The sequence below is a fragment of the Agelaius tricolor genome, unplaced genomic scaffold (genome assembly GCF_023055355.1).
Source record: "Agelaius tricolor isolate 1412-34295 unplaced genomic scaffold, bAgeTri1.0.p SCAF_18, whole genome shotgun sequence".
Taxonomy (NCBI): domain Eukaryota; kingdom Metazoa; phylum Chordata; class Aves; order Passeriformes; family Icteridae; genus Agelaius; species Agelaius tricolor.
In genome coordinates, this window is record NW_027269278.1 from 15,598,969 (window position 1) to 15,610,893 (window position 11,925).

General features: G+C 56.5%; 2 protein-coding genes across 7 annotated transcripts in view; one reads left to right on the plus strand and one right to left on the minus strand.

The window, feature by feature from the left end:
* The window catches only part of NSD1 (nuclear receptor binding SET domain protein 1), a 60,828-nt gene extending 51,607 nt beyond the window's left edge, over positions 1-9,221 (plus strand). For 5 of the 6 annotated variants that reach the window (XM_071443532.1, XM_071443531.1, XM_071443534.1 and 2 more), the window contains exon 23: positions 409-9,221. In XM_071443532.1, coding sequence (XP_071299633.1) covers positions 409-2,756 — 2,348 coding nt within the window. In that variant the 3' untranslated portion in view covers positions 2,757-9,221. The remainder of the gene's footprint in view (positions 1-408) is intronic. The other variant, XM_071443533.1, reaches the window with a different exon arrangement.
* Positions 9,222-9,296: 75 nt separating this feature from the next.
* On the minus strand, positions 9,297-11,919 carry RAB24 (RAB24, member RAS oncogene family). Its single transcript, XM_071443540.1, has 8 exons — positions 11,738-11,919; positions 11,296-11,364; positions 11,117-11,195; positions 10,926-10,993; positions 10,737-10,836; positions 10,323-10,373; positions 10,160-10,222; positions 9,297-9,711 (listed from the first exon to the last, which is right to left on the minus strand). The coding sequence occupies exons 1-8, from the start codon at positions 11,852-11,854 to the stop codon at positions 9,647-9,649; spliced, it is 612 nt and encodes a 203-aa protein (XP_071299641.1). The 5' UTR covers positions 11,855-11,919; the 3' UTR covers positions 9,297-9,646.
* Between the last annotated feature and the right edge of the window lie 6 nt (positions 11,920-11,925).

The window sequence follows — 11,925 nt, forward strand, 5'->3', positions numbered from 1 at the left end:
AGATGAATCTGACATGTTAGCTTAAAAAGTCCTTTGGGTGTTGTGCACAGATAACTGCTGCTGTTTTCTATGAAAGTCAGAGCTACAGAGATGTGCAAACTGGGGATGTCTGCTCCTCTCTAGACACCTCTGTTGGTTAGTGCTGTGCAGGAGCCAGATGGGGTTTTGGTCTGAGCTGATGTGGCTTGTGTTTGTCATGATTATCATTGCCCTTGCTGCTTCTGAGGATGCAGATTTGTGTTAATTGCCTGTCAAGCTAAGGCAGAAACTGAAGAGGATGTGTAGAATTGTATGTGGGTATTACAGGAGTGTTCTCACTTTCCCCTGAACTCCCTTTGCAGCAGGCCTTTGTCTCTTGCCCTTGTCCCACTCCTAAGGTGTGTCTTTTCTCCCGTGTCCGTGCTGCAGGAAAGTGGGAGTGCCCCTGGCATCAGTGTGACGTGTGTGGTAAGGAAGCAGCTTCGTTCTGTGAGATGTGCCCCAGGTCCTTCTGCAAGCAGCACCGGGAAGGAATGCTCTTCATCTCCAAGCTGGATGGACGATTATGCTGCACAGAGCATGATCCCTGTGGGCCTCACCCTCTAGAGCCAGGAGAAATTCGTGAGTATGCACCTCCCATAGAAGGCCTGACTAACGGCGAGGACACCCAGCCACCAGAGCAGGTGCCTGCAGAAACAGAGGCAGACACAGACCTGAGTGTTCAGCCCCTGGACAGCCTACCTCAGTCTGTGGCCCTCAGACTGCAGTCACCAGAAAAGCCCCCTGCTACCCTAGCGCTGAGGCTGCCTTCTTCAGACAAGCCCCCCACCACCCTTGCCCTGAGGTTGCAGCCATCAAACAAGCCCCCCACCACCCTGGCCCTCAGGCTACCTTCACCAGACAAACCACCTGCCACCCTGGCTCTGAGACTGCCACCGTCAAATAAACCCCCCGCCACCTTGTCACTGAGGCTGAAGCCATCCAACAAACCCTCCACCACCCTCTCACTACGGCTTCAGCCTTCGGACAAACCTCCCACCACCCTGTCGCTCCGCCTGCAGCCATCAGACAAGCCCCAGGCTGCCCTGTCCCTGCGGCTGCAGTCAGAGAAGCAGCCCATCATTGTAGCACTGCGGCCTCAGCAGCCCGACAAACCTCCCAGCAACGCGGTGCTCTGGCCGCTGGACGAGTCCTCCAGTGATGCCTCGCAGCCTCAGCTGCCGAGCAAATCTCCTCCAGGATCACCTCAGTCCCCGCTGGATGAGTCACTTGTTACTGCTGCTGACCTGCAGCTCCAGCTGGCAGATGAGACTCCTGATGCCCCCGAGGTTTTAGAGTTATCGGACAAGTCCCTCATTGACAGCAGGGCGCAGCAGCCCGAGCTGCTGGATGAGTTCCCCGTGAAATGCCTGCCTCCTCCACTGTCTGACAGACTCCTGGCCACGGTGGGGATGCTGCAGTCCCAGGCAGAGGATGAGCCTCCCGAGGCCGATCAGCTCCAGCCACTGGATGATGACTCTGCCCAGAGTCCACAGCCACAGGCTGTGCAAGAGGCTTCCAGCTCTGTGGTGACGCAGGTCCCAGAACTGGAGATGGCTTCCAGTCCTGAGGTGCTGTGGTCTATTTCCGTTGAAAAAGTCCCAGACTCCCCAGTCTCACGGATCCTGCCCTCAGAGAAGGCTCCTGGATCAGCAGTACCACAATCCACACCTCTAGAAAAGGCTTCCTTCTCTGGGGCAGTGCGGGTCCCAGACACAGAGAAGTCTCCCAGCTCTGGGTCACCCCATCCCCTGCCTCCAGAGAAGGCTGCTGATTCGGGTATGCCTCAGATCCTGCCCACAGAGAAGGCTCCCAGCTCAGGGTTGCCATGGCCCCTGTCTCCAGAGAAGGCCCCTGGCTCCCGGTCACCACACGTCCTGCCCACGGAGAAGGGTCTCAGCTCAGGGGCCCTTCGGATCCCGCTCACACAGAAGTCTCTCTCCCCCGGGGTGCTGCGACCCCTTCCTCCAGAGAAGGCTGCTGACTCCGGGGCCCTGCGGGTTCTTCCTTTGGAAAAGGCTCTCAGCTCTGGGGTGTCTCGGCCTCAGCTCTTGGAGAGGCCTCTCACTCTTACAGCCCCGTGGCCTCAGGCATCGGATAAGCTGGCTCCTGCTGTGGCTCCTCGGCCTCAGGCCTCGGACAAGCCTCTGGCTGCATCAGCTCCGAGGCTGTTGCTGTCGGAGAAGGCGCTGCGTCCCGTCGACCAGAACGCTCAGCTGAAGGAGAGAGGAGCCCCAGCCATGGAGCTGAGTCCCCAGCAGAAAGAGAGGACCATGTTAGCTGGGGAGCAAATCTCTTGGTCTGCTGGGAAGGTGGTGACACAGGTCGGACAAGTACCTTGGCCTACAGAGAAACTACAGACGCACGAGCAAAGCCACTGGTCCACCACGAAAACGCTGACGCCTGCGGAGCAGCCTTCCCGGACAGCAGAGAAACTACCAGAGCCCACCCTTCAGCCCAGCTGGGAAGTGGCCTCAGCCCCCTCGGAGCAGAGCCCGTGGACATCAGAGAGATTGTGTGCATTCGAGCAGACCCCTCGGCCAGCCAGGGAAGCGCCGGTGCCCCCGGAGCAGATGCAGTGGCTTGTCACGAACGTTCAGACAATTGATCAGATTGCTTGGCTGAGTGGAAAAGCACAGACTCCCCGGGGGCAGGACCCTTTGCCTGAACAAAACACAGCGCTAGCCCATAACCAGGATTCTGTCTGTCGTGAGTTGGCTGACTCAGAGCCAAAGTGAGGTTGGTGAATATGGGAGGCAGGTTTCAGTCGATTAATGTTTAGGGAGGGGGAATCTTTGTTTTGTTTTTTTTATTCACTTCCCTGAGCCCGGCCCCTAACCCATGCACATCCCATCCATATTCTCTTGTGACGTGAGCAAGGACATTCTCTTAAATCTGAGTCTGGCCCAGCCAAAGGGAGAGAGCATCTGTGACCTTTTCCTCTTCCTTTTACAAATGGTAAAGCTGAAATAAAGAGTCCACTCTGGGTAAAAATCTCCAATTCCATTGAAATGGTCACATTACTGATCCAGCGTGTTCAAGCTCCAGGTTTGATTTGTAGGTGGGTTCCTAGGCACAGCCAAGGCCTTGCTCTTGTTACTGCATTTAAAGAAAGTGGATCAGTCAGTCTGCCCTGGCACTGGAGATGTTTCAGGGATCATGTGGTGAGCAGTCAGGTGTGTGTCCTTGCTAGACTCCAGAAGCAGGGAAGGGATTTCATGTCACCTGCCCAGGTCTCTGTCCCTGCAGGGCGTTGCTTTACGAGGTTTGTCCGTCTGTTTACTGGGACATGCTGGGTTTGCTCTAGGACAGGGATCATCTCCAGTGAGATGGGAGAGGAGCTCCTGCACTCGTTCAGTGCAGTTTTCTCCAGCAATAGGCAGTATCCATTCAGGCTCCTTTTTTACAGAGCTGCAACTGGCCAGGCCCAAGAAGCGAGCAATCTGGAGGAAGTCAGGGAAAAGAGAGATCTTGGAAGAAGTCATCTGGGAGTTTTTCATTCTTGTGTCTTAATCCTTTAGCACAGGACACGCGGAGTGTTTTCCTGCACTTGACAACGTAGTGACCCATAAAGCAGCAATAGCACAGCAGAGTGGGTTCCTGGAGGTGCTGAGCACTGCCCTGCCAGGGGGACAGTGCTCCCTTTCAAATTTCCATCCAGTCTCTTCTAGACCTGTGTTGTCAGCGTGAGCCAGCGGACTGAGCAGTCCTTTCTCCCTTTGCCTCAGATGTGTTCAGAACGTGTTCCCATCACACCTGGTGTTGCCAGCAGCAAGCCAAGCCTGTCCTGCTCACTGCGCAGAGGCAAGGGTGCCGTAGCTGGATCGGGACCCATCTCAACACCTTCCCCTTGTGTAGCTTCTGGCTTAACTCTTCTACAACCAAAGGAGACTTGAATTAACTGGACTGTGTTGGTGTGCATGTGTGTGTGTGCGCGTGTGCGTCCATCCAACTGAATTGTAGTTCTCACACTGGAACACGGTGGGCTCCAGCAGCTGCCTGGCTTTCTTTTTTTCTCTTCTCCCTTTTACAGTGAAGGTGATGTTTAGTACCTGGTGGTCATCGGGCTGGTGTCCAGACTAGGCCTGCTGAAAGCCGTTCACTCAAGCGTTGAGGCAGAAGTTGGTGTGGCTGTGGTGCTCGTGGGGCAGGCAGTAGAGTCCCAGGGACCTGCAGCATCTCGTGACCACCGGCACCCTCGCAGGCAGGAGGAGGACAGACCTCCTCTGGTGGCACTGCCTGGCCTGGATAGGGTTGGTGTCCTGCCGAGGAAACGCGGCTGACCAGCTTTTTCCCACAACACATTACCTCTGTAATTACCTGAGCTCCACCGATCTGGGGCCGCAGCCTCGGATCTCCGTGCCGCCGCCAGACCCTTGCGCAGCTCCAGTGTGTGTATCCTTCTCCTTCCAGGCAGATCCACAGCCCCTCCCCAGGAAGGGAGAATTCAGCCTCATGCTGACCTCCTTCCTCTGACACGGGAGCAGGTCCTTGTTCCCACCTGGCTTGCAAGTGCCTGCTGCTCCCAGAGCAGACAGTCATGAGCTTTGCAGTTTTCTATGAAGGGAGGCAGACACCTGTGCCGAGACAAATCCTGATCCATTCTCCTTTCCTGATGTGTGCACCCTGAGACAACGTCCTGCTGTAAAGGCCGGGTGTGCTGGGCACAAGGGGACATTACCAGTGCTATCTCTTCTCTAGTCCGAATCATTTCAGATCCTTTGTAGAATAGCTCACAACTTGGAAAAGCTTTATGGCTTATGGAAACTTACTTGTTTAATGTTTTTTTTTTCCGGGAAGACTGGCAGGTCAGTTCCTGCTTGCTGCTGAAACTAGGGAAATGCAAGCAGCTTGCATTTCTGCGTGACTCCTCCACAAAGGGAATCAGGACAACTCAGATCCATTGAGAGAGAAGATTACCTTAAGGGCATTCATTAAGGTTTTTAAACAAAAATTAAAAAAAAAAAAAATATGGCGTTCAGTATATTAAGTATTTATCATGTGTGAGAAGGAAAATAAATCTTGAATTTACATTTATAAACCTTCCCATGAGCTGGACTTAGTCATGTAGATTGTGTAAGTAGGGTTTCCTCAGTGCCAGCGCCCAGCTAGCTCCCACTGTAACCAGAGAGGTCTCTGCACTGCTCTGTCCACCTCCGCTTCGCATTGTCACGTGTTAACTAGTTACTTGTTTCATGAAAAAATAAACTGTGAATATTTTTGGTGCAGGCTTTTTTAAATCTGTAAAATGGAGAAGTTCTCAGTGAATTCTCACAAGAGCAGGTTTGAAAAAAATCACTTCTATAAATTGCGGGCTCACGTGGCAGGGTGAGGCTCACGGCAGCAGCCGCCCTTCATGCCAGCAGGTGCTTACCCAAAAGCTTGTTTGGAGCAGTGAACGTGGATTAAACCTTTGCATGGCATTTTCCACAGCCTACTTTGTTGCAGCTGCTGTACCCTGTCTCTCTTCTTGTCTCCCTTTTCCACAAGGATCCAGGTTTCTGGCTTCTTATCTTGCAGCTGCTGTTGGGAAGTTGAGTTCAGCTTAGCTCGGAAGCTGCTTGGCAAAACTGGTGTTGAGGAACTTCATTGAAGGAGGAAGCCAGGGAGCTGCTCTTCCCTCTTTGCTCTTGCTGGAGCCTTGGGTGATGCTCTGTCAGATCAGGAGGGCTTTTCAGAGGGAGTTGTGGTGCTTTTGGGAGTTACTGGGCTTTTCTGGGTCACATAGACAAGGCTTGATCAGCTGTAGAGAGAGGTCCCAGCAGCCCTGCCCTTGTCCAGCCTGCCCTCAGCAAGGGAGCATGAGCTGGGGAACAGCTTCAGGCAGCAAAACCCTTGTGAAGGAAATGTGGGCATCTTCTGTACTCAAGGTGACTCACTGTGGTGGCAGCTGGCAGCACTGCCTTGGAGGAGGAGAGGGACATGTCTGTGTTGAAGCAGTTGGGTTTGTTTGCTGCCATTTGTTGCTGCCTTCAGAATTCAGCCAGTTTGAATCACGAGGGATTTTAAAAGTAGAGGGTAGAGGCAAAGTAACCCATACCCCTGGCAGACTGTGGGAGACACTGCTTCAGCCTCCTGCTGGGCTCAGACCTGTGCAACAGCTCCATGCCAAGGCTGTGATGCTCTCTTGCTGTGTTGGAGGGATCCAATCACCTGGTCACTTAGTCCTGGGTCAGCCCTAATTGCACCCCAGGTGGGTGAGGTGACTCCTGTGTTGATTCACTGCTGTGGAGCACTGTAGAGGGAGAATCAAGGGTGTAATTATCTCTGTCCCTTCCCTGGTGTCCCACGATGGCTCACAGGAATTTTCCAGACTCATTCCTGGTAGGAGTAGCTCACTCTTCCCATTTCTGAAGGGGATGCAGGCTCTGCCCCTGTGTGAACACTTTGTTGGTCAACATCCCTGCTGCCAGTTTACCTGCTGCCCCTGCTCAGAGCAGTGGGCTGGGGTCAGCAATGGGCTGTGGCCTCCACCCCACTGGGGGACCCACTTCAGTGGGCAGGAGAGTCCCAGGTGCCCTTTGGTGACAGGAGCTCTGATGAGGGGTAACAGCAAGGTCTGGGCCTTGTGCCCTGTCGGGATGAGGGTTACAGAGGAGGAGCCAGCACAGGACGTGTGGGATGTGTGGGCAGGATGAGGGGGAGCAGGCACAGGCCACTGTTCCGTGTGGCTTGTCCCATCTTCCCCAGTGCCCACTGTCAGCCAGGGCTCTGGTGAATCTAGCAGGAGAGTTATGACTGTAAGGAATAATCAACTCACCTACTGCACGTCTCCAGATGCAAATTAGCTCATGGTAGCTTGCTTTATTGCTGTTTTCCAGTTAAACTTTTCCTATTTAACAAAAAAAAGCTCCACAGGAACCAGAGTCACTCCAATACACAAAGCATCTGGGTGGTACTGTGGGAGCACGTGTTAATTCAGGGTTAAACCCCTGCAGGCAGAGGCTCTGAAGGTGTGGCTGGTGTTAAAGTTCGAGAGATAAGAGAGATGATTGAATGTAAAGGACATTAAAGAACTAAGGTGAGACAGTGCATCTGCTAGAAAAGCTTCAGCTTAGTTTCACAGAAAACAAAAACGGAAGAGAAAGAAAAAGCAGCCCTAATGTTGATGCTCTTGGCCTATGTTCACTCTGAGCATGCTCTGGGTGTGCCCAGCTCGTATCTGGACACCACGGCCAGTGTTGTGACAGGGCAGGGGGAGTTTGAGAAACTTCAGACCTTCAACACCTTCTGTTTATTTTTAATTTCAGCCTTAACTTCTGATTTTGCTTGATGTTTGGAATAACCATAATTGTAACCTGCTTGTAATGTGCTTTGCCCTAAATTACTGATGAGGCTTTTGGCCTTTGCTAGCCAGTGAGTGTTAAAGCAAAGTGGTAAATCGTGCAGCTACTCTGAAAGTGTGGGGGGGGATGCTGTGTTTGATCTCCCAGGCTTTGCCCGTGCTAATTACCCACCCTCCTGTGATAGTGATAACGCTGATGGCAGCATTTGCAGCCAGGGCTGCTCCTCCTGCAGCAGCACAGCTGGGCTGATGGGTGCTTGGGGCTCCCAGGGCCTGGGACATGGGACACTGGAGCTTGGGGACTGCTCTGCCACGTGCCTGGCTTCAGCAGGAGTCTCACCTGTGGGTTGGCAGTGCCCTTGCTTATCAGGAGATGGGAGGATGCAAGATTCCTGCTCCGGGTCCTTACAAAAGTGATGTAAGCAAAGTTTGGTGCTGGGGGAACAGGACAGGTTGTGTGAGCTCGGGCTGGAGGAGCAGCAGTGATGGACAGTCCCTACAGCACTGAATCTACCTCCTAGGGAAATCTGAGAAATGGGTGTTGCTATGGCCTATTTCAAGGTAAAGTTTTAATCATGTTTGCCCTTGGCAAAGCCCTTGGGCTATTGTGGTGCTATTGTAAACCGTTGGCAGCTTAGCACAGTAGGGCTGGACTCACGGCTCCTGGCCCACGGGCTGGGGCTTCTTGGCCAGCTGATCCCATCCCCCTGGAGCTGGGGCCGGGCTTCAGCACTCCTTGTGACTAAAACAGGACAAGGAGTGACTCGGTTCCTTCAGTTTATGGTGGTTTTGAGACTAAACCAGTGTGCCACTGAGCCCCTGGGGAGCCCGTGGAGCCATGTGAAGCAAGCAGGCATCCGCTACTGCATGTTCTTCGTGTCCGTTTGGTACTGAGCTGGTTTCAGTTTTTGTTTCTTTTTCTGATGTTTCCGAGTTGTTGACTTCAAGGAACTGGGTTTTGTGTATTTTTTGTAGACACTGGGAACTTGTTAAAAGGAAAAGCAGCAAGCACCGGGAGGCTCAAGGTGGAGCGTGGCTGGAGCTGAGGGTGGCCCCGGCTGGTGTGGGTGGAGGTGAGATGTGAGATGTGTTGGCAGCAGGGGGGCAGGCAGGGAGTGGCTCTCCCTGCGAGGGGCCCTGGAAGCCTTTCAGCCGTGGTGCTCCCAGCCCTGCATATCCATGGTGCTGAGCTCACTGCCCCACCAGCCTGCTCACCCCCAAGACACTGACCATGCTGGGCACCGTGCCTTGCTGGTCATGTCCCCTGCCACCCTCCAGCACTGTGTGCTCCTAGCTGGGGTCCTGGCTGCCAGCTGGCTGAGGGCCCTGGGGAGGGGGGCTGCTCACTGCCCCTTCCTCACTTCCCAGGGACATGGGGGGCCCCTCATGGCAGCAGCATAACTCGTGCTGGAGCCATGAGTGAGAGGTTTCCTTGTGGGAAGAACCTTGGTGTGAGCAGCCCCACGCTGCCTTCCTTCCCCGCTGAGGTCTGCTGCCCATGGGGTGGCAGCAAATGGGGGTGCCCCAGAGGGTCCTGTTCTGCAGGCTCAGGCAGAGGGAAACACATCAGGAGTCAAGGATCCCAGCCAAGGCAGAGGCCAGCACCAGAGCACTGCAGGGGGGACAAAGGGATGCTCAGCCCTGGCCAGGAGTCGTCTGTCAGTTGTAAGAAGGAATGCCAGAGCAGGTGAGAGTAAACTACATATTTCCAGCATGTATATTATTTTTAGAAGAGGGAGAGGGGAGAATCTTGGACCATTGATTACTTTCATTTTGCTCCCCTTAGACTGTTGGCTGTGTATGTGAAACTTATCATGAAAAGAGGGTTGCCCTGCCCAGGTGCTCCCAGAACATGTACTGTAATTCTTTGTATATAGAAGAAAAATTACTGTAAAGTAAAGTTTAACTTTACTCTCGATGTCCTCTTGTGGTTTGTCTTGCTGAGTGGGGGGAGGCAGGGAAGGGAGAGCCCCGAGGGCCTCGCGCGCAGGGGTACGGCTCAGACCACAACGCGTTTTATTTACATTGTACACCTCAAGAGAAGACGCTTAAATAAATCTGCAAAGAATCGAGCATCTCTGAGAGAATAAGTTACTGGCCACCGCTGGGCCACCACAGCTCCCACAAACACCACAAGTGGCAGAGAGGGGGTGCCCAGAGTGACAGTCCATGGTTCCTGGCACTGCATGGCAGCGCTGGGCTGCTCTGTGTGCCAGGAGAGCAGTCCGGAGGCTGGGCTGCGGCCAGGCCCAACAGCTAAAACACAGCAGGTAAAAACCCAGAGGAGTCCAGTGAGTGCCAGCTGCCCGTCCGGCAGCAGCAATTCCCTTTTGGCACAGGGGCTCAGTGGTGGCAGCAGCTGTAGAAGTAGGGACTGTTCCTCTGGCTCAGGTTGACACCCTTGTCCTCTGGAAGAGAGCAGGAGCAGCAGGCTGCTGGCACATCCACACCACCAAAGCTGCTGGGCCCAGGTGTGGGCCCCGCTGGGTGCCCTGGGGAGGGTTTGGTGCCCCGTGGAGAAGTGCTGAGGTTCAGGGTCATGGCACGGCTCACACAGCATGGCCCAGCCCAGGGCAGGAGGCACAGCCAGGCTGAGCACGCCTGGGCAGGCCTGGTCCTGCAGCCCAGCAAGGCTCCTGGCTGCCAAAGGCCACCATGAGCCAGCTGCGTAGATGTGCTGAGCCTGGCCTGAGCAGGCAGGAGGATGCTGCGATGGAACTCAAACTCCGTGAGACAATCCCTGGCATGGAGCCACAGCAGCCCCAAGGGAAGCACTGCCAGACCCCCAGAGCTCATGCTCTGCACCCAGAGGCACAGGGAAGGGTGCCTGGGGAGGGACAGGTCCTGCCTACTCACCTGTCATCACCTGGAAGGCGGAGAAGTTGACATAGTCCTCAGCCACCTTTTGGAACAGCTCATCTGGGGGCAGAGGAGGCATGGCAGGTGTGGGTGCCCCCCTGCCAGGCAGAGCCCCCAGCCCTGCTCAGCCAGGACACGGCCCCAGCCAGGAGCTACTCACCCACGCTCTGGCCCGTTTTACTGGAGGTCTCAAAGAGGTCTGCTTTGATCTCTGAAATGAGGGCCCAGGTTGGCATTTGCTGCAGGTTCAGCAGATACAGCTCCATGGGCATGTCTGCCCCCAGAGTCACCCCTTGGGCACAGCTGCTGACAGCAGGCTGGCAGGGACACAGGGCAGGGCTGCCGGCCCCTTGGCCCAGCTGGCCCCATGCCTGCCCCTGTCAGGACACGCCGTGCCCAGGGAGGTCCCTGGCAGAGCCTGTGCCTCACCATACAGGGAGCCCTGGTGCCATTGGATCTGCTGTGGGCCCATGGCAAGGGCAGAGCTCCTCGTGTGGGAACAGCAGCTCAATCCTCCCTCACTCCCCACCCGCTCAAAGCTCCTGAGCCCAGGAAGGGCCAGCACCGGCCGTACCATCAGCGTAGTCCTGCACGTCATGGAAGTCAACCCCCCTCTTCCTCCTGTCCTCCTCCAGCAGGTCGCTCTTGGTGCCACACAGGTAGATCCGGCAGCCCTGCGGCAGGAACAGGGTTGGGAGGGTTGGTCCCCACCACCACCCCCCTGGTGCTCTGGGGAGGCTTCACAGCCCCCAGACCCCCGTACCTCCTCACAGTTCTGCAGCTCGTTCACCCAGAACTTGGCTCGCTCGAAGCTGCCACTGTCGGTGAGATCTGGGGAGAGCAATCCGGGTCTGCTGACACTGCCCCTCAGTGCCCGACCCACCGGTGTCACCACCCCGGCCCGGGCCCTTTGCAGCCAGCAGCTCCTTCCCATTCCATTCTCCGTGCCCTTACCGTAGCAGACCACGGCAGCCCGGGCTCCCCGGTAGTAGATGCGGCTCATGGCCTCATAGCGCTCCGAGCCCGCCGTGTCCTGGGGGCGACAGGCAGGTGACGGGGGTCGGAGGGTCCCAGGGTCCCTCACCAGGGGTGGCCAGGGATGTCGGCAGGCACAGCCCTTGCCCCGCACTTACCCAGATACCCAGGGTCACGGTCTGGTCCCCCACGGTCATCACCTTGGCCACAAAAGCGGCTCCGATCGTCTGCAAGCGAAGCAAGAGGAGCGGTGGGAAACCGGCCCGGGCATGCGGGGGCATCTGTCCGGGGAACACGGTGGAAACCGGCGCAGGGATACGGGGGAATTCACCCCGGGGCGTGCGGAAAGAGGCTGAGGACACGCGGGGACCGACCCGCGGGGGCGGGAGGGATGTGGCGGGTCCCAGCCCGAACACGGCGGGGACAACGCGAGGGGACGCCGTCCCAGAGACGTGGGCGGCAGCATCCCGGGGACACGGCGCGGAAACGGGGAGACCACGGGCAGGATGCGGGGGTGCCACGCGAGGGGCTCATCCCGGGGAGGCGAGGGAGAGGCGGGGGCGCCATGCCAGGGCCGCGCGGTGCCGGTGTGTCACTCACGTTCTGGTAGGGCCCGGCGCGGAAGCGGCCGTGGGCGCAGCGCTCCACGAGGCTGCTCTTGCCCACCCCCTCCTGCCCCAGCAGCACCACCTTGGCGTCCACCCGCCTCCCGCTCATCCTCGCGCCGCCGCCGCCGCGGGGCGGGGCCGCACCGGCCGGGGCGGGGCCGGAACCGGGCGAGGCGGGAC

What these genes read in the sequence shown, in the direction of transcription:
- RAB24 (XM_071443540.1), bottom strand. Translation starts at nt 11,854, where the DNA reads ATGAGCGGGAGGCGGGTGGACGCCAAGGTGGTGCTGCTGGGGCAGGAG. An exon ending in GCGCCGGGCCCTACCAGAAC is followed by an intron (nt 11,365 to 11,737) that starts GTGAGTGACACA and finishes CTTCGCTTGCAG; the next exon opens with ACGATCGGAGCCGCTTTTGT. An exon ending in CCGTGACCCTGGGTATCTGG is followed by an intron (nt 11,196 to 11,295) that starts GTAAGTGCGGGG and finishes TGTCGCCCCCAG; the next exon opens with GACACGGCGGGCTCGGAGCG.